This window comes from Staurois parvus, unplaced genomic scaffold (genome assembly GCF_062004578.1).
Source record: "Staurois parvus isolate SC_StPar_1 unplaced genomic scaffold, SC_StPar_1.0 ptg000525l, whole genome shotgun sequence".
In the NCBI taxonomy this organism is placed as follows: Eukaryota; Metazoa; Chordata; class Amphibia; order Anura; family Ranidae; genus Staurois; species Staurois parvus.
This window is the reverse complement of record NW_028318321.1, coordinates 7,571,913-7,596,831: the sequence shown is the minus strand read 5'-3', so window position 1 is coordinate 7,596,831 and position 24,919 is coordinate 7,571,913. Positions and strand designations below refer to the sequence as shown.

The window sequence follows — 24,919 nt, the reverse complement described above, 5'->3', positions numbered from 1 at the left end:
AATTGCTGCAGCGCTATGCAAAACTGCAGCAGGGTGTACTCACCCAACTGGCTCCATGTCTACTTGTAGATGGGCAGTAAATATGTGGATTAACCGCCTGTTTTTATCTTTCCTTGGCCTCCCATATGAAAAGAGCCCTACACTACAGACAGCTGAGCATCCAGTCAACATAAAAACCAACAGTGATTAGTTTTCTGGATCGGTCATTCAGACAGAGAAGAGTGATCTCCAGCAGTCACTTTCTGTTCATATAGTTTAAATCTTAAAAAAAAAAAAAAAAAAAACCCTGTTGCTATAACTACTCAAACAACTCCTATCAGTGTCATTGCTTGTAAAAGTCCCTGCAATTGTAACTTTTGGTGAACAATTTGTATTTAACTCCATATTTACATATAGATCATATAAAGGCAGGCAACATACAAAGTTACTGTATACTTTCCATCCATGCATACAATCATAGTCCCTAAAGTAAACTAAACCCTTCAATACTCACTGTTGCCTGTTTTGCAATGAAAAATTCTTCCGGATGCAAATTTTTTAATTCGGGGCAAATTTGTGCTTTATGTGTTGAAATAACAAGTAAATAACCAACCCTATTTTAATCTACTTAAACAAACTTCTCTAGAACAAGCGAGTTTACACCTGTGAAAAGCCTCTCATTTCACCACTCTTTAGGTAAATAATGTTTGTCATTATACTGAAGTTACACTAACACAATGAAGAAAGTGTTAATTGCCCAATTAAATGAACAAATCATTGACAGAGAAGCATAATAGTTAAAGAACAAGACACTGCCACCTACTGGCCGTCTGTATATGTAATAAATCTGGGGGAACAAAATTCTTTAGTTACTAGAAGATGCAGCTTTGGGTAGAACAAGATGATGATCTTTTGGCTCCATCCACACGGGGCAGTTTAATAACGCTGGTAGCGTTAGCTGTGTAAAGTTATTCAGTGTTTTTTTACAATAAAAAAAATTTTTTTTTGCTCAAAGAAAGTCCAAAACCGCCGGTTTGCCATGTTTTACTGCGTTTTTCAGCATTAGGCTACGTTCACACTAGCATTGTGTGCAGGCGGCAGAGAGGCGTTTGGGAAGCGTTTTTACTGCTTCCCAAACGCCTCTGCCAATTCTGCCCATTGCAGCACATAGTGCTGTTCTAACGGGAGCGGTAGCGTCGCGGCGTGGCAAAATGGACGCCTCTGGTCGAGTCAGGAGGCGTTGAAGCCTCCTATTCTAGTCTATGGTGCCGCTCCGCAAACGCCCGGCCGGCATTTGCGGTGCGTTTGCGGGGCGTTTGCGGAGCGGTAACACCATTCAAACTTCATTATAGGCGTTTGTGGGGCGTTTTTAACGCTCGACAAATGCCTAGCAACTTCCGCTAAACCGCGCATGCTGCGTTTGCCGAGCGTTAAAAAACGCTCCGCAAACGCCAGACCAATGCTTGCCAAACGCTATACGGGCGTTTGGCAAGCGTTGGTAAAACAGCCAAGTGTGAACGAGCCCTTAGAGCATTTTTACAGCTAAAAAAATTCCTCTAGAAACCCACTGGGGGTTTTTTCAGCCAAAAAACACTGATTACAGCCTATGTGTGCATGGACACATAGGATAACATGCTGGGGAGTTTATTGGCTATAGAAAATAAACACCAAAAGCCAAAAACAGCCGCTGCAAAAACGTCCAGTGTGCATGAGGACTTCTGGTCCAATGTGTTAAGGCAGCATATTTAATTTAAAGATTGCCAACACACCACAATGGACCAGCAAATGCACCGTTCACCATTTTTGGGTGCACCACAACACATGGTATAAATTGTTTAAATCTATATATGGAAGCTGTTTTTACTGTCAAAATTTACATACAGCCAAGCCGAAAGGAAAGAAGAAAGACTTGACTTGATACACTAATAAATGCAGGGTGTTCTTGTTTTTACCCATCTGTTAGAGCAGTGAAAGAAGCCACAGGCTCTTCTCTACTCTCTTCACCAGCTCTTTAATAGCACATGTGCACTGGACAGCTGATTGGCTCCTTGTGCTACTTCTCCCTCTCCCAGTCTGAGCTTTGCTGTACAGGGGATTGTAAGCCAAATTCTAGTCGTTACTAGCTGCTTTGCAAAACATGCTTATTTATGTTTATTAATGCACTGTTCAAAAAAATTTAAAGGAACACTTTGAAAACACATTAGATCTCAAATGAGGAAAAATATAATGCTGGATCTCTATACTGATATGGACTGGGCAATGTGTTAGGAATGTAAGGATACCCCATCGTTTGATGGAAATGAAAATTATCAACCTACAGAGGACTGAATTCAAAGACACCCCCAAGTGAAAAAATGATGCAGCAGACTAGTCCATTTTGCTAAAACTTCATTGCAGTAACTCAAAATGGTACTCAGTAGTTTGAATGGCCCCCACGTGCTTGTATGCATGCCTGAGAATGTCGGGGTCATGCTCCTAATGAGACGACGGATGCTGTCCTGTAGTATTTCCTCCCAGATCTGGACCAGGGCATCACTGAGCTCCTGGACAGTCTGAGGTGCAACCTGGCGGCGTCGGATGGTCCGAAACATGATATCCCAGAGGTGTTCTATTGGATTTAGGTCAGGCGAGCGTGGGGGCCATTCAATGGTATCAATTCCTTCATCCTCCAGGAACTGCGTGCATACTCATACACATGAGGGCCGGGCATTGTCGTGCACCACGAGAAAGCCAGGACCCACTGCACCAGCGTAGAGTCTGACAATGGGTCCAAGGATTTCATCCTGATTCCTAATGGCAGTCAGAGTGCCATTGTCTCCAACAGTAACCAGCACTCAAATCTTTCTTGCTGCACTCAAAAATATGGAATCCAGCACTTGCTGAGGTGTCACCCTTGATAGATTGGGGAATCTTGATACTAACAGAAAAGAACAAAACAGGGCACACTCTCCTTGTGCATTACCATGATAGTAAGAAATTTATTCTAAAAAAACAAATGCATACTCACAAGCCTAAAAAGGTCATAAAAACCAGACAAGGAGTCAAAAGATGCCAGTCATGGGCAACATAGGTCCTCGGGTAAAGTGCTGCTCAGGCCACCCTAATGAAGTCTGTTTCTGATTGTTTGGTCAGACATTCACATGGCCTGATAGAGGTCATTTTGTAGGGCTCTGGCGGTGCTCATCCTGTTCCTCCTTGCACAAAGGAGCAGATACCGGTTCTGCTGATGGGTTAAGGACCTTCTAAGGCCCTGTCCAGCTCTCCTAGAGTAACTGCCTGTCTCCTGGAATCTCCTCTATGCTCTTGAGTCTGTCTGGCAATGGCACATATTGATGTGCCATCCTGGAGGAGTTGGACTGCCTGTGCAACCTCTGTAGGGTCCAAGTATCACCTCATGCTACCAGTAGTGACACTGACCTTAACCAAATGGAAAACTAGTAAAAAAGTCAGAAAAGATGAGTAGGGAAAAAAAATGTCTGTGGCCTCCACTTGTAAAACCATTTCTGTTTTGGGGGTCATCTCATTGTTGCCCATCTAGTGCGCCTGTTAATTTTCATTAACACCAAAGCAGCTGAAAATGAATAACAACCCCCTCTGCTACTTAACTGACCAGATCAATATCCCAGGAGATTAATTGACTTTATGCTATACACGGATTAAAAAGGGTTTCTATAAATTTTTCTGAGCAGTGTATATACCTGAATAATTTGTTTCAGAACATCTACCTTGAGTTAATTTTTTAAAATGAGAATACATTTGGCTTTGATATTCCAGAACTAGCATGCCATTTTCAAAAAGGCATAATTGAACGTTTCACAAAAACTGAAAATCAGTGTATAATTTGCCCAGCGCTATTAAAGATTATCAGCTAAAGTATGATAAACCAGATGAAATTAAAAATCAGATTGGGAAGAAACCCAACACAAATATATATTTTTTTATATTTATTGATATTATGTAATATATATTTTTTGATCACCTGCAGGCACTAATTCATGCATTAAATAGCTACTGTTGTCAGACACTAACTGCACCAATAGATTCTCCAGATTACCTGTAATAAGAGAAACCTGCCGGCCATAGTTTATTGCCTGAAAATGGCTGCAAAACCAAACCTATACACTGGATCAAACCTACAGCCAATGAAGTCAGAACTCAAGATCTATAGACTTGTTCCAAGTTAATGATTTAAAGCAGGGGTGCTCAACCTTTTGAAGAGCGAGGGCCACTTAAGCGATATAGTAACCAGTCTGGGGCACAATGAAATGATTCATAATTTAGAATTTTTTTTTTTAATAATATATGAAGATTTTATACAATCAGGATCATTTTCTGTGGGACCAGTCCTCAATGGCTGTTTAAACACAACCACAAAAAAAGTGTAGACGATTCTAGCGTGAACACCGACTTTGATTACTTTTTATAAAAGGACTCCATGGGAGTTATTTATCAAAACTGAAGAGTGCAAAATTTGGTGGAACTATGCATAGAAACCAATCAGCTTTCATATTTTATTGCCAAAGCCTAATTGAACAAGGTGAAGTTACAAAAGTGTGTGTGTTGTACCAGGCAGGTCATGTCACACAGGCACGGGGCAAGGTTGCCATTGTGAGCCCTGACCCTACACCAATGGTTTGGGGTGTATGGTAAAAATATGTCTCAACTATGGGGTTTTACCTCCCCAAACCACAAATGTAAACAAGCCCTTACTGAGCTCCCTAGAAGGCTGCTTTCACACTGATGCGCTGCAGTTTATCTGCACTGGGGGCCCTCTGTGTTTTGCCATAGACTTCCATTATATCTTGAACGCAGTTTTTGGTGCGCTTTCAGAAAGTGCACAAAACCCACGGGATACACTGTAAAATATGTATCTATGGCTCAGTGCAGCTAACCTGCAGGAAAGCCACAGGTGCACAGCGCTGCACCAAAAGTGCAGGTAAACCACAGTGCATCAATGTAAAAGCAGCCTTATAGTTAACCCTTTCATAGATGCCAATATGTCCATTGCTAGAAGTGATTATTCCCAATGTATGCCATTTAATACACTGATCTGAAGTCCTCTTCTTTTCTTCTTGCAGCTGCTGCTGGCATTGCTCTCCAGACTTCCAGAAGGGAGAATAGGCGGAGGGCACTTGGTATCACTATGCCTGGGGCAGGAGTCAGCGCTCCAGAGGAAGCATCAGTTTATGCAGCTCCTGCTCTGCTCCCTCCATGGCTGCCTGCTCTCCCCTTGCCGGGAACTGCTTCATGCATTTTGATGCTCTGGCATGGTGGGTCTGAAAGCCCAGATTGTAAGAAATGGGTTGCCGACCCCAGGCATGCTTCCCTGGTCTGTTTTGTACATGTTTCATTAATTAAGAATCATATTAGGTTTGAGGTTGCAGGCCACATCAGACAGCTCTGCGGACCATGGGTTGAGCACCCTTGACTTAAAGTCTTTGTTTACCTTTACTGAATTATGCCAAAAACCCCAATTAAGAGTTTTCCATACATCACCTCCTCTGTTTTGTAAAACAATACTTACTTTTCAGATGCTTATTACATCTTCCTCCCCTCCATCCTGCAAATAGTAGGATGTAACACTGACCAACATGTGCAAGGTGCATTGTCCAATGCAAAAGCCATCAACATTTTCAGTTTTGGTTTGAGTGTGCACCTAAATGCTACAAGTATGTAAGTTTTCACCTCAGGTGCTGTATTTAAAAAGGAGGATTGTAACTTTTGCAAAAAATAATGAATGCGCCAATTTTGCAAAAAGCCAAAAAAGGTGCATTGATTGGTTTGCATTTGAGCCTGCAAAGCACTACAACTGCAATCAGCAGATCACAGGTGCAATGCTCTGGCTCCTGCAGACTCTTCCAGCTCTGCTACAGAGCTGGAGGAAGCATCAATGGACTACAATGCATTGACTACAAGATTTCTGTGAATAAATTATGCAGTTGTGTGGGCAGAGCCACTCACAGTCTCCCTGATTTCAAATCTAACAAGAGCCAGAGGGGAGAAAAAAAATGCAATCTTGTAAATGGAGGGGCTGTGCATGCTGATCATGCCTAAAGGCGCAACATGAAATATGGTCTAAAAAGGTGGAGTTAGCCTTTAAACATACAAAAATGTAGGTAGTAAGGAATACCCAAGATAGAAGCCAGACTTTCTATTTAATTAAGAATACAATTATTTATTGCTGAACTGTTTGAGCTGCCAAAATTGAATGAGTTTGGTAGGTTTAATGTTAAAACATATTAAAAAAAAACAGACAGTTATATAAACATAGACCTAAAATACCCGCACATAAAACTACATACAGACTGAAATATATATATATATATATTGAAAAGTCATACACTATTTACACAGAAAGTCCCATTTCTCAGTTCTGGATCCTCAAGGGAAGTTTGGATCTCAGGAGAACCGGTTCTCCATCTTCTGACACTTTGGTTCTTTCCAAAATGCTTCCGTTTGCTTTGTTCTCTTTTTCTTTCTTCTGTCCTTTCTTTTGCTATTTTACAAAATGAGGGGCAAAAAAAAATGTCAGCTTTTTATTTTTACTCCTATAGCACCAATATATTCTACAGCACTTTAGTGTACTGAGTCTTTCACACCAGTCGCTGACACGGAAGGAGTTTACAGTCCAATGTCCTTACTACAATCATACACATGATATATGCTTCTGCACTGACAGTCGACTAGTCAGTTATTCTGGTAAATGTGTGATCGATCTACAAACTCCATGCAACCCAGGACCATTAGTGTTGGTACATTGTTTGATACTAGAGGAATGCCCTAAAATAGCAGCACTGAGGAATCAGACAATGGCAGTCTCAAGTGTTGAATATGAGCCTTAGCCGACAAAGGTACAAGTGATGAGATGGGATCTGTTTAAAGTCAAAAGATAGAACGACTTTAATTTGCTTTAAATATAAGTTTCACTGTGTTCTAGCACAAATGTTTATAGTATTAATCCAGACAAAAAGGTTTACATGGAGTCCTGTATTTAAAATGATCAGTATCACAGCAAAAGGAGTGATAAGGATGTGCAAAGTGCTGATTCCATCGAACTGCAGTCAGCTTGATAAAGAAGATTGTCAGTTGATGACTACAGATTACCGATGTTTGAACATCTCATTGGACAATCTTATTATAGTGTACATTAAATCAGGGCTCTCCCATCTTTCTAAACTGTCCTTCAGGCTGTAGGGGGCTAGACTGTGGCCAGCTGGAGTAGCAAATTCCCCAGCATCAGTGGGAGTAAACAATGACCCTTTATTGGTATCAGTGGGAGGAATAGTGCCCTCGTTGGTGTCAGTAGAGAAATAGTGCTCCATATCAGTGGAAGAAAAAAAGCCCCTTGGGCCAGACAAAGGCAAGCGAAGGGCCACATCCATCCTGCAGGCCACAGTTTGGAGACCACTGTATTAGACAATTGGTCCATACACAGATCAATGCTGGATTGTCATATCAGTCAACAGCCTTTCTATTTCTCAGCAACATCAGTCAGCGAGAGGTCATTATCTCTACAGCCAGGTCCCTGGGCCCATAAACTAGATGTAGCAGTTTTAAGCTGGGGGGGAAGGAATGTTGCAACTATTGGACTTTCCACCTATTTACACTATGGGAAGCAAACAATTTTCCAGCAGATTCCTTGAAGATATAAACCCAGTGCCAATCAATGTGCACGTAAATAGAAAGAACACCGCTCTACCAACCAGCTCGTGTAACAAAAGTAAGGAGCGGGCTCAGCCTACGTGTCTCTGCCGAAGACGTGTTCCACCCCACTTACCAGGACTTAGTAATAATAGGGGACCCTGTGACTAAGTCTCATTGGATGAGCCGAAATGCGTCAGAGACAAGTAGGCTGAGGCCGCTCCTAGCTTCTACAGTATGTTACACAGGCTGACCAGGAGAGCGGAGTTCTATTTACATACACATTACTTTCTGGATGGGTACACCAGCATGCCTGCCCCCTTTTTTTCTGTGGATCATGGTAATACAGATTCCTCTCTAGCTTTGAGCATTGCTTCAAGTCTCTACTGAAGACTCAGTATCAATCAAGGCTTGAAATCTCTTGTCTAGACAGACTCTTTGGAATGCTACTAGGAATTAAAATTTGTTTTTACCTGGAAAAAGGGGACACCACCATTTTCTTGGCAGAGAACATTCACATCTACAATGGATTTCTCACTTATGCTGTCATTTACAATTACTAGCTCTTCTTCCAGGGAATCCTGATCCTAAAAAAGAAAAAAAAAAAAAAAAAAAAGATATAATTAGAAAAAAAGTGAGAAAGTGAACCTGTGTTCAATTATCAAACCATAGGATGAAACTTGATATTATTAAGATACTCCTTCACAAGACTGAAGGTTTCAAAGCATACACAGATGCAGTTTAGTTAGGTCTAACTATTCTTAAAAAAAAAAAAAAAAAAAAAAAAAAAATGTTCTTCCCCCTCCACCTTTACGGTCTAACCTGCAGAAAAAAAGTGTGTACTTATTTTTAATCGGTCCAGTCACGTGATCCCACAGCTCTGGCTTCCCTGTCTTATTAAGGAGCTGCTACAGGGGAGAAGAGGGAGCGCTAACAGGTCCCAGAACTCCAAGTCATTGTCAGGCGCTCCCTGAGCTGAAGCTGCAGGATCACACTATTCCGCTTTAACTTCATATTAGTAATTCAGATCTTTGAGAGACCCTGCCATCTTGCTGCCTATGCAAGGCAAAGTGACAATGTTTCTGCAAATGGCTCCCTTATACTCCCTTTACATGCACTCCCTGCTGCTCCTTCCTCTTCTGCAGCCAGCAAGAATATCTGGTGACACTGGCCAGCCCTAGTAGCCAAACATGCCCAAGAACAATCACATGACTTAAGGAAATATCACTGATCCCCATGCATGGGAAAGGTGAGGGACTCTTCCAAGAGGTGGATAAAAACCAACAATAATCACATAGATGCGCATACTGTATGAGAATATGGTCATGCTTGATCATACTTCGTTCCTCCACCTTATTTCATGAACTACTGACTCATGAGAGCAATACTAGGCACATTAATGAGCAAACATTTTTCCTGTTTTTATTTTTCCATAGGCTTGGCTCTCTAAACTTTACCCTCGTTTGGACACCTTTCCACTCATTTTTTCTTGGATCCCTCTAGCTTTTGATATTACTAAAAGCATATCTACTATGTACCACTGATTGAGGCCAACTGAACTGTGCCCCTCTGCCACAACGGTTTCCTCTTCTCTACCCTCTCAAAATCTACTTTAATGACGCTCCGTAAATAAAAAAAAAAAAAAAAAAAAAAAAGAAAGATACTGTATATATCTAACAAGAGAGTTATTTTTCTGTCTATCCCAGTTCCTGTCTTTGACGTGTATTGTTGGGTTTCGCTATGTGACGCTACAATGACTTATGTATTGCATTAACCTTTATGCATATTTTCTTGTACCCAACATATGGTTAACTATACATAAAAAAAAAAAAAAAAAAAAAAAACACAATGTTTGAAGATAATGAGGGATTTCTGCAAAACCTATTAGCTTAACATTTAAATCTCCACAACCCTTATTAACGTTTCAGGCATTTAGAGGGGAAAAAAAAAAAAAAGCAACAGAATGTGAAAAATAGGCCTCGTCTAAAGTTTTAAGTTAGTGGGTTAGTTAACCCAGTTACATCAGTATGATAATAGATACATGTAATAGTAGTCATCCTTGGTCAACATGGCCAAATATTCCTACTTGTTTAGTAAATAGTCTGAAAAGTTTACGTCATTAATACCAGCACAGGAGGCCCTTAGCAGTTATATAGCTGTTTACCTGATCCACAGGCTCCTCTGCTATGGACAGCACACTGGTGATTGCAGCCTGAATCTCATCATGTTTCTTTCTGTGCTGCTCCAGTAGAACCTCCCGGGGTGCAGTCTTTATGAGCACAGAGGGGTAAAGGTATTCTTTTCTCTGGGGTGTTGTGCCTGGAATCACAGAAATTGGTTAACAGTGCATAAACTGCTCAGTCTTTTAAAATTCTTGTAAGATGTTGGAAGTCAGATAGTAACCAGCTCATAATAAACTAGTGGTCTTTGGCACGGCATCTAAATAAAGCTTTTGAACTTTCCTAAATACATTGCAACTCCAGAGGCACTGACCAGTCCTTACAATGCTTTGTTCTCATGGCACACTGTCGATTATTTAAAAAAAAAAAAAAAAAAAAAAAAAAGGGATGGGTGCCTATGATAGCAGGTGTACAGGACAGGAGGTACCTTGATCCATGATTGGCCAGACCACATCTGACAAAGCGCCCACCCTCTTGTCATAACAGACAAAATATTGCACTGACTGAGCAGTGCCATCATAATCAATGCACGTTTAATTATTAAAAAAAAAAAAAAAAAAAAAAAAAAAAAGGACTTTGGTTAGAGCAGTGGTTCTTAACCTTGTTGGAGGTACTGAACCCCACCAGTTTCATATGCGCATTCACAGAACCCTTCTTACCGTAATTGGAAAAATAAAATATGATTTTTAAAATTCAAAACATAGGTATATATTTAGGTATATATTTATACATAGGTGCACAAAATGAACAAAACCGTTAAAAACAAAGAACAAAACCATTAAAACATGATTTTCACACAAAAACAAAAACATAATAATGAATATTTACTGCACGAATCATATGAGGCGGGTGTGGGTCTTCACCTCCACCGAACCCGCGAGACTGACTCACCGAACCCCTGGGGTTCGATCGAACCCAGGTTAAGAACCACTGGGTTAGAGTGATGAGGGATCAAAACTGTGAGGATGTAAATGCTGTGTATGTATTCTCCCTGGGACTGAAGGCGAGGAGAAAAGTGAAGTTGTCCCCAGAACAGGAAAAATTTACCAAATGGGGACACTTATGAAGAGAACGGTCTAAGGCCTGATGAATACTGGGCGTTTAGCCTTGGTGCATGAGGCTCCAGCATGTAGCTGCAGCTGGAGGACCAGAGCTAAGCAAGCCGCTTGTGTTCCAGACATTCCTCCCTGTCCTAAATTCTGTCATTATCCATTACTGCATAGATGCACCATAGGGATTCAGGCTAAATACGAACAACATTTTTACAACAGCATATTTCCCATTGGCATATCTGAGTGCCACATTGGCTCCCAGTCCTGCGCCTCCATTCCCCAGTCCGAGTGCTGATACAGAGCTATACAGTTATACATATCTGCATTAACTTGTGTCTGTTATATCTGCCTGGAGTTTACAACTAATTCCACCAATAGTCTCTACATAAAAAGCAAGTGCAACCAACTAGCAGTTGATAAAAAAAGAAGCATACACAGATACAACTGCAGGTCAAGAAAAATAAATAAAAGAAAACATTAAATTCTCAAATAGTGAAAAAATTTAATTAGAACAATTAATAGTCTCACCAGTGGGAATATCACTCCTGAGCTCTTGTGTAAGGTAGGCGTTAACTTTACTTAGGCCATCCTGTGCTTGTTCACAGAGTTCCAGCTTCTGCTCCACAATTGTCTGCTTGTCATCATTAACTCGTTCCACTAATTTTGATAAATCCTTCTCCTCTGACATTCGCTGCTGGTTCACCATACCCATAATACGCTCTGTGGAGGATTCACAGAAGCTTCCCACATCCTATAAATCACAAGAACATTTCTATTTTGGCACAATACCCAGTTTTGAGCAATTAAAAAGGAATGACCATTTAATAGCCAAATGCTTAGCTTGCCCTTACCATGAGAACATATAGGAATATTTGTGTGCCTCACTGTACGGTGTGCTCCAGGTCTTGCATATTGTGTCAACAGCTTTGATTGCTAAATGCAGTATGCTATTGACATCCACTGAGAGCAATCAGAATTCACCGACATGTGCAGTTGACCTGGTTTCAGATGCTTTTGCATTTCCATAAACTTTTATGGGAAGAAAAGTAATTCTGAAGTGAACAAAAGCCTGCAGAAATTAGGCCTTACAATTTTTTTTTCTCCTCAAACTAAGGGCCAGACCTCTAGGCCAAGCCAAACCTCTCCTTTCTGCACTCTATGCACTGGAAATACTTAAAGGGAAAGGGTATAGGAAGGTGGGCAGAGTTTTGACCTGAAGTAATAAGCATAACTAAATCACACGTATTTAAAATAAAGTTTTCTGACAAAGTCAAATATGATTGAACATAGTTCTTGGACATACATCCAGTAAATATTCCATGTTTTGATACAAAAATTTACCTTTTGGAAACTTTGGAGCTGTATCTTGGAAAGCTGGAAATAGGCTTCTTGTTGTTCAGCGGCAGAAGCAATTTTCTTGGTGGTAACCTCACACCACTCCTCTGTTTCATGTGATATAGCATTAATACTTGAGCTGAGCTTCTCACACTGTCTGCTGGACTCCTCTACACTGCTTAGGTTTGATCCTGCCTGCTGCCGAATCTCACCCTCTATGTCTGAACATTGGTCCACAAATTTATGGTGGTGGAAGGACGTTTTTTCAATGGCTTCAGATGTAACACTGCAATAAGAACAATGATAAATGAACATATGAAAGCAGATCTATGACAGTTACAGCCCTGGGATTGTTTCCACAGTAAGAAGTTAGGAAAAAAAAAAAAAAAACAACTTACAAGTACTCATTTTGATTCACAGAAGTCACCATTATGTTAAGTAAAAACACAGGTGGTCAGATATAAGCAGTAATGTTTTCCACTAGGGAAACTGATGTCCAGACAAAAGCCATCACAATGCCACTTACTCCTTTACTAAACTCACCAATAAAATTGATTTTAGAAAAGCTACAATCTTACATTCAGCCATTCTTTTCCCAGTGAGCTGGCAGACCTTGTTTTCTTGAATAAGTACCTTACATGTAGGCAGGTGCAGTCTACTTCCTCCAATGCAGGTGGCGCTCAACCGCAGCAGCATTGTATGAGGAGAGAAAGATTGGAGGAAACTGTTCCTCTATGGTTTTTCCAGATCAGCGGGGGAAGCAATCCAGTTGGATCTTGCCACCCCATGTGACTTTGGTGGCTATCTTGGTTCAGGCAGAGTCTAATACACTGGCTTCCAGGTTTGGTGCGCATTTGTTGTGAGTGAATAGGTTAGGGACAGGTCACCCATTTGTCAGGGAAAGCGATTGGTGGTAGAGCGAGGGACCAGACAAGTAGGGACAAGCCATCCTTCCTGGAATCCTCCTGCTTAGGTGCAGACCAGCCAGGCTGCATTTCATCCTCTGGGACAGACGCTGTCAGCATGCTCAAGACCCACTTAGCTCTACAAAGCTCAGAATGAGTGTTCCCAGTCGGGTGCCTTCCCATTGGGCTGTTTGTCTCATTGAACTTTCTTCTTCAGTTCTGTTTATTGCAACTGGAATCTGGGTGATCTCTGCTGCACCTACCCACATACATATTCATTAGCTCCAAAACAACTTAAGTATGTAAACACCACTAAAAATCTTACTTATCCATATCTTCCCACAGTAAGCCTGTTGATCTTTGTAGCCTCTCTTCTTTATTTAGAAGTCCTTGGAAGGTATGAGTGAATAGGTTCAACTGATTTTGCATGGAACTTATGAGCTTATTCACTTCCTGCAGAAAAGAAAAAAAAAAAGTATAAATAAGATATCAAATAGAGTTCCACATCAAAGCAGCCTAAAGTTTCCTTTCTTCTCATGATTATACATGAGACATCCAGACTATGAAAGCTCTCCTCTTACTTGTACAAGTGGAATGTGCATACTGTCCTGAATAACACAAATTAAAAGAATCTTACAGATCATTCATCTCAAAAACTGTTTGGAAAAATGAAGGCTAAAAATTTGATTTGCAACCTACCTTCATTTGACACAAATAAGACTCAGGAAGATTAAATAAATGCAAGATAGAAAGTTCTAAAAAACAGGGAGCAGCAAAAACAAGGAGAGGATTTACTTTGAGCACTATAGAAATCCAGCTTTGTGCCCCTTTCACATGGGCATTCCGTTGTCCGTTTTTCATTTGTCTTACGGATGAAAAATGGACCCCCATGTATTTCTCTGGACTTGCAGGTGTAAACGGATAAACATCTTTTTACATCCGTTAGTGTCCGCATCCGTTAGCATCAGTTTTTTTGAACGGAAGAAAACTCTATTTTTCTTCCGCTAAAAAAAAAAAAAACAGAACAAATGTAAAACAGATGTAAACGGATGAAAGAGAAAAAAAAAACAGAATGTAAACTGATCAGTTTTTTCTTTGAAAAATGTGACTGAACAGAAGAAAAAAAAAAAAAAAAAAAGAGAGAGAGAATGGAACGCCCGTGTGAAAGGACCCTTACTCTGATAAAGCAGCAATGTATTCTACATGACAGCAAGGCAGCCAGCATTTTCAGGAGGAAATGAACAATGACAGGTCACATTTTTAATTCATCACAGATCTCCTAATTGCCACAATGGTGTTTACTTGATAAAAAAATGGGAGAGAAGATGTGTCTGTGCTTTACCTCGGAATGCATTGTCTGAGCAGCCTGGATCTCCTCTCTCAAACGCTGAGACTCAGACTGAATACTGGAGAGGGCTGAAGTGGAATCCAGACGCAACTTGTGCAGCATCATAGAATGATCAGTGAAAAATTGTTTCATTTCTTCTTTGTGGGCAGCAACCTAAAAAGGAAAAAAAGATAATCATACCATCACTCAACAAGATTACAGCACAAATAGTTTTGTGCTATGAAATTAATTTCAATCCTTTACATTGTTGCTCAATCACACCATAAAGGGAGAAAGACCTGCAGTATCCCACAGCAAATTTATGCCAACTTCAAATTTAGAGGAGCTAGAGTAAGATGAATGCATGGGTGATGTGGGTTACTGTCAATAGAAGTCGATCTCTCTACCAGGCCAATTTACAGGCCATATTAATAACTACTCTGTGTGAGACAGTCAAAAATGAAGCATAAAGCAGTGTGCATGCTCTGTGGAATTGTCCAAATGTGTGCTACAAAAACCGGGGCAAGATAGGTTTCTGAAAGTCACATTTAGGGCCTACTTCCACTTTTGCAGTTTTAAAAATCACACGCTTTTTGCTTCCAGTTTCCATGCTCGGCCACTGAAAACAATCATGCATTTTATGTAAAATGCTATATTCTACATTTATTAAACTGCAAGCCACAGAAATGCATGAAATGGAAACCCAATACAAAACTTCCTTGCCATTTTTGTGCAGTGTGCTTTCTTAACCACATCAATACTTTCACCCCCTTCCTGCCCAGGCTAATTGAGATTTCAGTGCTCTCACATTTTGAATGACAATTGCACGGTCAGGCAACACTGAACCCAAATTACATTTTTAGCATGCGCTCTCTTTTGGTGGTATTTAATCACCACTGTTAAAAAAAAAAAAACCCTTAAAAAAACATTTAAAATTCGTTATAAAACTGCAAATAAGTAATTTTTCTTCTTCACTGACACGTGGGAGGACATCCATGGACGTCCTCCCAGAACTGGAGAGACGTGTTGTAGTCGTCTTTCTGCTATAGTGCAGTAGGGAACTGGTTAAACTTCTACAGAGGATAATGGGGCTCTCTGGGGGAGATTTACTAAACTGGAGCACTCAGAATCTGCTGCAGCTCTGCATGATAGCCAATCAGCTTCTAACTTCAGCTTGTTCAATTAAGCTTGCACAATAAAACCTGGAAGCTGATTGGTGTCTGTGCACCAGATCTTGCATGCTCCAGTTTTAGTAAACCTTCCAAATGTTTAGTAAAGCATAAAAAAGTGAACTGATCGCATTTTCAGAAAAGACAAAAACATTGCCACGGAAAACATCTTGGGGCAAGTAGTTCCTCAAATGATGATTGTTAGCCTGGGTTCTCACTGATGCGGTGTGGAATTCACAGCGGTTTCAGTGCGAATTCCACACCGCATCACAAATCACACCCCATTCATGTGAACCGCTGTGGGTGTGTATGTTAACAACACCCTTGAAAACGGTCTGCAAAACGCATTGCAATGTGCAGAATCTGATCGCATGGGTGTGAATACCCATGCGATCAGATTCTAGTGCGGACCAAAAAAAAAAAAAAGGGTCCTGCACCTTTTTGGTGCAATTTGAGCCATACAAAATGTATGGCTCAAAACGCACCGCACAGAATTCGCATGTGATTTGCACAGGAATGTGGTGCGGTTCCTGTGAGAATCACATGCGACATGCCACAACGCATAAGTGTGAACCCAGTCTTAAAGTCAGTCTATGAAAATTGTAAAAAGGAACAAATCTTACAGTATTAGCGGTTAAACAAAACATGGAAGTGAACTTACCTTGTCTGCAACACCAAAGAAGTTTTGCAAGCATTGACTTAAATGAGAATTGAGATTCAAAACCGATGTAACAACTGGCAACAAATCTGTTGTGAGGGCTTTCTGAAGTGTGGAACGCAGTTCAGCCTGACAGGGAAAGAACATTAAAAGTATAAAAAGGACTTCAGTGAGGCAGTAATAAATGACATTTCAATTGAAGACACCAACAGATCAGTTATTCTAGTAAACACAATGTGGACCTAGGTTTGGCTTCATGTGAACAGAAACCGACTGAAGAAATTAATTCACCTACGTATATCTTACATAAACATGGCCAGCAGTATTTTGCGCCTTCTTGACTACAAAAGATTGTAGTCACACATATATAGGCAATGAGTAGGGGAATTGTTTGTCAAGTTTTTATTGAAGAGAGTGTACCCATGGGGTAGATTTGACCTGCACTTTTTGGCATTGTCAGCAGAATGGAACATCTTCCAAATGGACACTTGTTCTGGTGACCGCTTATGAGAGATTTGCTTTCTGTTGTAACTTCCGGTTAATAAATGAAGGGAATCTCCCCAACAATGAAAAAGCAAACAAAAGACTGGGCTTAAAAGAAGAGAAATATAAAAAAAAAACCAAAAAAAAAAAAAAAAAAAAAAACAACCGCAACACATGGTCACAAGTAAGCTTTTTACTCACCATCCGTTTTTGCAGATCATCCCTTGCTTGAGATGACAGACCCTCCTGCTTTATTATTTCTTCAGTACTCCGATTCACTTGTCTTGACACGGTTTCAGCAATAGTAGCAAAGGATGTGGACACAGCAGAGGTGGTGTCATTTGACGCTGAAGACAACGCAGCCAAGTGAGCATCTGCCAGGAAAAAAAAAAAAAATGAATACAAAATTAAAGGCTTTTCTGTACACGTTTAATGCCATTTATCATCTAGAATTGTTTTCAGCAACTTTTTGTCATTTAAATATGCAGGAAATCTTGGGAAAAAAAACCCCACACCTAGGGGCAGATTCTTACCTATAGAGCAGATATAGAAATCCTGCATCCCCTGATGCTTTACACTGTAATCTTCCACAGATTTTTGAATCCTATGAAATCTCTTATCCATCTGCTCCGCAAAGCTCTCATGGACCAGAGCATTATATTGATCCACGGCCTTTTTGCGATCCAGTTTGGCATGGAGGCCAGAAACATGTTCAGTGGTTTCCTGGACTGTGACCAACAACTAGAACAAGGAAGAAATAAATGCCTCAATAAGTTTAATTTTCAGTCCTGTGTACATGTATAGATTTTTTTATTCGTTTTATTTGGGGGTTGGACAACTAACAATGTTACATTGTAGCATGGCTACTTGGAATGTCCCTGCGTAATGTTAGGAAAATGCCAAGTCTTTCAAGTGTATCTGTAGGCAAACTTACTGCCGCCTCCCCCCAACAGACACTATAAGTGTATAGAATGGGGAAGAGATAGACCCCCTGCTACATTTTGTACAGTTGTCTGTACCCGCAAAGGAAACTGACTACTTTACTTGTACCCACTATCACTGAGAAAAAGGGGAAACTAAAACATTTTAGAGTAGTTGCAAGAACAAGAGGTGAGGGAAATCTCCCAATAGGGACACCTGTTCCTGACACTGTAAGGGTGACATCCACAACACTTTGGGAGACTTCCTCCAACTTCTTTTTGCATCTCTGGATCGGAAAGGGAACTAAAAAATAGCCTGGCAGAGATTACAGCCCTTCCCTATTCTATCTAAAAATTAAACAAAGTTTTGGCCACAGACACTAACAATTGTTCCATATTTGAGATCCACGTAATGGTCTTAGTTTCCAGAGAAAATTTAAACAATCCCAAGTACATCCACACAAGCACATGAGATCTTGGGAAATACCTAAACTCCGAAAAGGTTTGAACAGAATTTACAAACCAGGACATCATGTAACCCACGGGTGTCAAACAGGCGGCCCTCTAGTTGTTGCCAAACTACAAGTCCCATGAGGCATTGCAAGAATGACAGTTACAAGCATGACTCACAAAAGGCAAAGGCATTATGGGACTTGTAGTTTGGCAACAGCTGGAGGGCCGCCAATTTGACACCCCTGATGTAACCTAATCAACCAGCTGACTCTACTCCATGATTAAAATGTAATTGTAGCAATATGTTATATGCTGTGTATGGCCTCTAGGGGTCTCACTACTTAGATACTGGAACAACTGTGTTATTGCCTCTCTTTGGTTGTAGTTCTAAGCAGACACATGTTTAATGGCAGCTAGGAGCACCTAATAAAATGTCTCCTACCAACTGCAGGTCAACTACTAAAGCCAAAGCTTGTGGGCAATGTTAAAGCCAAACTAACGAAGAATCAAGATAGGCAAGCTTTCTATTATAATAAATCTGCAAAAGACCTGCCTGTTCTCCAGAGCAATGATAATGTACGGATTCAGCCAATAGGCAAATATGACAAACACTGGAAAAAAGCGAAGGTTGTACAGAAATTGGGACCACGGTCCTATGAAATTATAACAGAGGAAGGAAGAAGATGGAGGAGAAATCGGAGACATCTGAGAAAAACAGATGATACAGGGCCCTGGGAACAGTATATGGACACTCAAAGCGATGAGACTATGAATACCAGCAACAAAGAAACAGGGACTGCTGAGGAGCATAGGGAGGTCTCTAGGCAGAGAGAGACAGTCCCAGAAAATAGACTGCCAGAATCAGAAGAACACCAAGATTTCTGTGAAGAAACCTCATATGTTACGCGAGCTGGCAGAACCATCAGAAAGCCGGCTCACCTCAAGGACTATATCTAACTTATAGCTATGTTCTACTTCACCAGTTTGTGTTTGTTGTATTTCATTGTTCTTTTATTTAAAAGAGAAAGGATGTAGCAATATGTTATATGCTGTGTATGGCCTCTAGGGGTCTCACTACTTAGATACTGGTACAACTGTGTTATTGCGGCTCTTTGGTTGTAGTTCTAAGCAGACACATGTTTAATGGCAGCTAGCAGCACCTAATAAAATGTCTCCTACTAACTACAGTGTGTGAGCACCTGAGCAGGATCGACTAACAGAACAGTAATGTCACAACATTTTTGTATCAAAATCCTAAGAGCTTACAAAGTTATTTGAAGCAAGGGATGTTAACTGGCACAGATGGAAGCACTGTGCCAGAGGACTCGTATCCAAATTTGCAGGTTATACAGCAGGAAAATGACAAGAATAAAAAAAGTCAGAACTTTGCTCTAGAAAACAAAAAATATAGGAGCTGTTCGTGCAGACCTGTCTTTCAAGGTTCAGGCTCTGGAAGTCAACATGACTGCCCATTATCTAAACTAGGGTTGCAATGGTCTTTTTTTTTTTTTTAAATCACGGAATACGAGTTCTGATATTTGTACTCATTACTCATAGATACCATTGTCCTGTGACTTGAGCCCATACAAAAATGAATGGGCTCAGATCACACTGCAAAGATTTGCAAGTGATTTGACAAATAAAGCAGTGCGATTTCTGTCCAAATCACGTGTTTTCCCTGTGGGTTCAGTGCGATTTGAGGCATTCATTTTGTATGGCTCAAATTGCATCGCAGGGAAACGTGATTCGGACAGGAATCACACTGCATTCCTGTTCAAATCACATGCAATTCTTTGCAATGCAATTTGAGTCTATTTGTTTTCTATGAGCTGAAATCGCACAGCAAGGTATTGGTTTTAGGTATCGGCGCATATGCTTAGTATCGGCACAAATATTGGCATCGGTAATTCGGTAATTGTGCAACCCTAATCTAAACTGTAAAAAGCAAGCAGCCAATGCAGTTTGAAAATTCCTATTCCTTGTCTTACCTAGTCAGTGGCCAAGTACTAGGTAGTAAAGCCACAATAAGCATGATGCTCCTGAGCCTATTGCTCTAAATGAAGTGCGCAATGGTACTCTCAATTTAGCTCTGTATGATTAAATCTGCCTTTGGTTTGTGGCTCATTATCAAAGCATTTACACTTCTTAACTAGCTTTAAGCATTCCCTCAATGTAACAAATGTTTTTAAAATCAGTGGTTCAAACCAGTTTCAAATTAGGCCCAGTTCATAACAAAATAGACATGGTATACTTATCAGCATCTATAGAACCCAAGCACACACCATGTGTGCAAACCTGTCCTTAGAAAACATGGGACACCCTTGCAGTCCTTTCCTTCTAAAAGAGTACCAAAAAAAAAAAAAAAACTAGGCGCCTGGCTGTCTTTATATTATTTCAATTATTTTGTCTTGCTGATTCTCTTGCTTCAATATTTCCTCCATTTAACAAGGTCACGGATCAGAACTTCTGATGCTGCTTTCTGTGACCTGTAAAAAGTTTTTTCATGGCAGGCTCTCAAAGTATTGAAACATAAGAGGTGGTGAGCATTTTGAGGACCATTAATGATAGCCTCCATATGGTAAAAGGGCTATTACACCTCCAATATACAGTGTGGCTTATATTAAAAATGTGTAACGAAGTTGCCTATAACAGTCAGGAGTTTTGCTGCATAGTTTAGAAAAGACCAAAATGATGAGCTTTGTAGACATAACAGATTGTAGCAAGACAGGGCATGGCAAAATTGATTGCAGGTGGTAGGTCACTGTGATACCTTGTTAGCAGAGTTATGAAGGTTCTTCTCTGTGCTCTCCAGAGCAGACACCATGAACTCTTCCTCAGACAGGCGTAATCTAGATTCCTGCAGGTTCTTCTGGCTTTCCTCCAGCTCCTTCTCCTTATACTGCAGAACTGTGCTACACTCCTCCAACTCCTTCCTACTATCTGTGAACAGCTCAGTCACCTGCCAAAGCATAAAGCCAATAAAAAGGCTATAGGTTATTTGATGATTACAAGCAAAAATTTAAATATGGAAGAAAACAAAAAACCCAAAAACTAAAGATGAAAAACCATAAGATAGTCATGATTTATTATCTGCTAGTGAGAAAACCTATTAGAGATTGGCCAGTATAAAAGTGGATGAGGCTGGAGAAGATATGTCAGTTATCTAGCAGAGATTGGCCGCTACTTGCATAGCCTGTAATGCAGAGATCCTGTAATTTAGAACACATGTAGGTTATAGTTTGCTTTCCAAGAACCGTAAAACTGCAACAACTATGTGAATCAGATGTTTTCTGTAGCTTTATTAAAATACCAATGGAAATGGACACCCCACCACACGCCTCTGCTCTACTGCGTTTCACCATACACATGGATTTAATTGTAGAAATGAGGATAGGGAGGGGTTAACATATTTATACACATTGTCTAGTAGTACCAATGATCTTTTTAAAGCTACAGAATCCATGCAATTGATCAATGTATATATGGCAGGGTGTCATGTTTTTGGCTCAAAAGGAAGCTCATGGAAATGCCCAGTTTACATTTGGTGCGGATGTAACGATGACGTCTTCAAGAGTGCTTGGCCAACATCTACGGCAGGTAAGAGCGATCAGAGAGCCCTGAGAAGAACCTCAAGTCAGGAATGTATTGTCAATTTTGAAAAGTACTGGAGGCCCACAATGGCACTTTGAAGCAAACCAGTCATGACAAATATGGGAGGTGCTATGGCGGACATCCTGACCTTTTGAAGTTCCCAACCTTGAACAAGCAGGCAGGCCAGGAATGTCAGAACATTTATCTTAGCTCAGTGCCTTAAGGTTTTGAAGCGAGAGGGGCAGCATGGAAACCAGGTAATTAGAAGTCAGAAATTGCAGCCATCAATCTTCTCTTGGTAAAATTACGTTAAGGATATACTTCTTAGGGATTGTCCCAGTTCATGACATGTGCTTGTCAAAGTAGCATGCTAACTCTAAATGGCAGGAAACAAATTTGTGCAGGCAGATATGAGACAGTACCCTCTTCAACTCCTCCTCCATGACGGCAATCTTCTCCATATAGTCTGTGATTTGTTCTTCTTGACTTCCAATCTTCACTTGAAGCTCTCTGTGTAGAAAATAAATAAAATAAACATTGGCCTTTAAATTCTCAGATAGATAGATATAGATATATATATATCCAAAACTGAACTCATGAATCTCAAATGCAAACTTTTAGAAACTCCTGCAGATATACATTTGGCAATTTACAACTGCAAGTACTTTACATTTCTCTTTAAAAATTTCTACAATTAAAATGTGTCCACCTAGAGATTACTTTGCTGCCGATTTGGCATTGGGTCCATACCACTGAGACACATCATAAGGGTTGGGTGACCAGAATTGCTATACATGAAACAACTGCACTGAGGACACCAGTTTTACAGACCTGCAGTTTGCTGGCCCTTTCATTGATGCTAGCAGCTTTTCTGAACTAAATAGGAGCAAGCCACCTATTGAGCCAGCTCATTCAAAAATTCATACGAACAGTCCTTTCTAAAAGAAAATCCTGGACTGTATGTGAGTCAAATGTTAAAGTATATGTAAACCCTCACTTGAAAAACAACCTATTTAGTTTAAAAAAAAAAAAAGAAATGAAAAGGCAAAAAACGTGTGTACATGTACAAAAAAAAAATATTATAAATACCTTTTTTCCCCTCTTTTTTTTTTTTTTTTTTTTATAAGTGATCACATACCCTTTGTTCTCAGCTGCATAAGGAGCTTAGAAAGCTGGAGGAAAAAACAGCATCACACTGGTCTTCCCAGTGAATGGCTGAGCAGGGGGGAGCATATAGGCAGAAGTCTGATCATAGGAGGAGAGCACACAGTTCTCAGCACAGCTATAAAAAGGACCACACTGTACTCTTGCCTAGTGTGGTCAGTTTTAATGGGAAAGCTGAGGGATGGGTAGGAACACCAGGGACTTCACACAAAAGGAAGCAATACAAAGAACAGGATACTTTTTCATACAAGTAAATGGTACAGCAGGCACATATCGGGAATATGAAATGTTGGGGTAACATTCTTTAAAATGCTTGTAAAAAATAAAACGTACTCATAGTTTTCACTGGAGAGGTAGACCCCATTCTTCTCTCTGGCCGTAGCAAGGTCCCTCTTTAACCGTTCAATCTCCTCTGTGTATTCCTGAAGAGAAATGTATACTATCAATACAGTAATTGTCATGGCACAGATGGTCCCAACACTTCAACAAGGCAGAGACATTTACCTTGATCAGCGCCCGCTTGGTCAGTTTCTGATTAACTTCAGGCTTGTTCAGAATATTCTTGGCTCGGTTGGCATATTCCAAAGTGCTCACCGTTTCCTGCAATAATGTACAATTAATACATAGAAGAAAATGTTTATGTAGCGCAAGAATAAATTATGTAAAAAAAAAAAAAAAAACCACACACACAACACAGTATAAAAAGTAATGTACCCCAGAGCTGTCACGTGACAGTCAAAAAAGGATGGGAAGAAGCGAAAAGGGTGTGTGTGTGTGTGTGTGTGTGTGTGTGTGTGTGTGTGTGTGTGTGTGTGTGTGTGTGTGTGTGTGTGTGTGTGTGTGTCTAGAATGGACAAACTATGATTACCTCCAGGTTAATAGAGGCTGGGGAGACTGTAGCAATGATAGATGTTTTTGTCCTTCCTCCCAGAGAGTCCTGTAGGATCCTTGTGAGTTTAGACTCTCTGTATGGGATATGTGGAGCTCTCTCCACCAGGGCTGTAATCACCCTGCCCAAAGTCAGCAATGACTGATTAATATTTCCAGCTTCACGAGCTCTCTTGTCTACAGCCCCAGAGCGGCCAATGTTCTCACTTCCAGCCAAATCGACCTGCAAAGACATTTATACAGAACAGGATTAATAGGGTCCTCTGGTTTTATACAGGATATCATTGGCAGGTGCAACAAATACTGGACTTCTCGCCATAAATGAATAACAGTAGAGAGGCTACAACTTTTCTTGAACAATGTCCTGTACAGCTAGTCACTAGTGCAATGAAAAGAAAAAAAAAAAAAACTGATGGGATCTTTGATGATCTCAAAGTACAACAGGAAAAAAACCCAAAAAAAAACCAAAAAAAAACAAAGAAGGTATAGGGTATAAATTGTAAACAAAGTTTGCCTAATAATATCAACAAGCACAGGTAGTGCTAAAGACAAAAACTGTATGCTGTAAAAAAAAAAAAAAAAAAAAAAAAAAAAAAAAAAATTATAATTCCAGGCAGAAACACCATCATGGATTTTTCTTCCCTAGATATGGCAATTTAAAGTGATTGTTTCGTTAGAGAAGCATGGGAGGGATTGCCATTGCAGGCTACTTTCTGAAAATGCTAGATGCCTGGCTGTGTGACATTGTAATGTTTTTCTGTCACTTTCAGAACAAGCATGTAGTAAATGAGCATTATAAAAGTGTGCCTTTATCTTTATCTTTGTACTTGTTCCGGGTAAGCAACTCAGAAAGCACTGTAGCTGAAACAGGGGACTAGTATTCTTAAAAAGTTCAGTAATGGCAGCCTCCATTAATCTCTTATGACCATGTCCCTGTAAAGAAACTTTGGAATATTATGCTCATATTACGTAAAGAATATGCATAAACATACATCCTTACCTTCATGCTGCAGCATCAATACGATGCTGCAAGCTGTCTCCCACCAGCTCTAAACCTGAGAACAGAGCCTTTGCGTGACCGCTGATCGCTCAGTTCTGAAGTCTGCTCTGAGCACAGAATGGGGACGGTCAGTCCCCACTCTGTGCTCTTCTCCTCCAGTACTCACTGGAGCAT

At 40.3% G+C, this 24,919-nt stretch overlaps 1 protein-coding gene across 1 annotated transcript in view; it reads right to left on the bottom strand.

The window, feature by feature from the left end:
- Window positions 1-6,127: 6,127 nt before the first annotated feature.
- The window catches only part of KIF11 (kinesin family member 11), a 40,112-nt gene continuing 21,320 nt past the window's right edge, over window positions 6,128-24,919 (bottom strand). The window contains exons 9-23 of the mRNA XM_089690300.1: window positions 23,726-23,968; window positions 23,362-23,457; window positions 23,191-23,279; window positions 22,116-22,203; window positions 20,873-21,061; window positions 17,263-17,470; window positions 16,931-17,103; window positions 16,250-16,375; window positions 14,435-14,593; window positions 13,418-13,545; window positions 12,194-12,473; window positions 11,381-11,603; window positions 9,785-9,939; window positions 8,094-8,207; window positions 6,128-6,475 (exon numbers count right to left, since the gene is read on the bottom strand). Of these exons, the coding sequence (XP_089546426.1) occupies window positions 6,347-6,475; window positions 8,094-8,207; window positions 9,785-9,939; window positions 11,381-11,603; window positions 12,194-12,473; window positions 13,418-13,545; window positions 14,435-14,593; window positions 16,250-16,375; window positions 16,931-17,103; window positions 17,263-17,470; window positions 20,873-21,061; window positions 22,116-22,203; window positions 23,191-23,279; window positions 23,362-23,457; window positions 23,726-23,968 (2,400 nt within the window). The 3' untranslated portion in view covers window positions 6,128-6,346. The remainder of the gene's footprint in view (window positions 6,476-8,093; window positions 8,208-9,784; window positions 9,940-11,380; window positions 11,604-12,193; window positions 12,474-13,417; window positions 13,546-14,434; window positions 14,594-16,249; window positions 16,376-16,930; window positions 17,104-17,262; window positions 17,471-20,872; window positions 21,062-22,115; window positions 22,204-23,190; window positions 23,280-23,361; window positions 23,458-23,725; window positions 23,969-24,919) is intronic.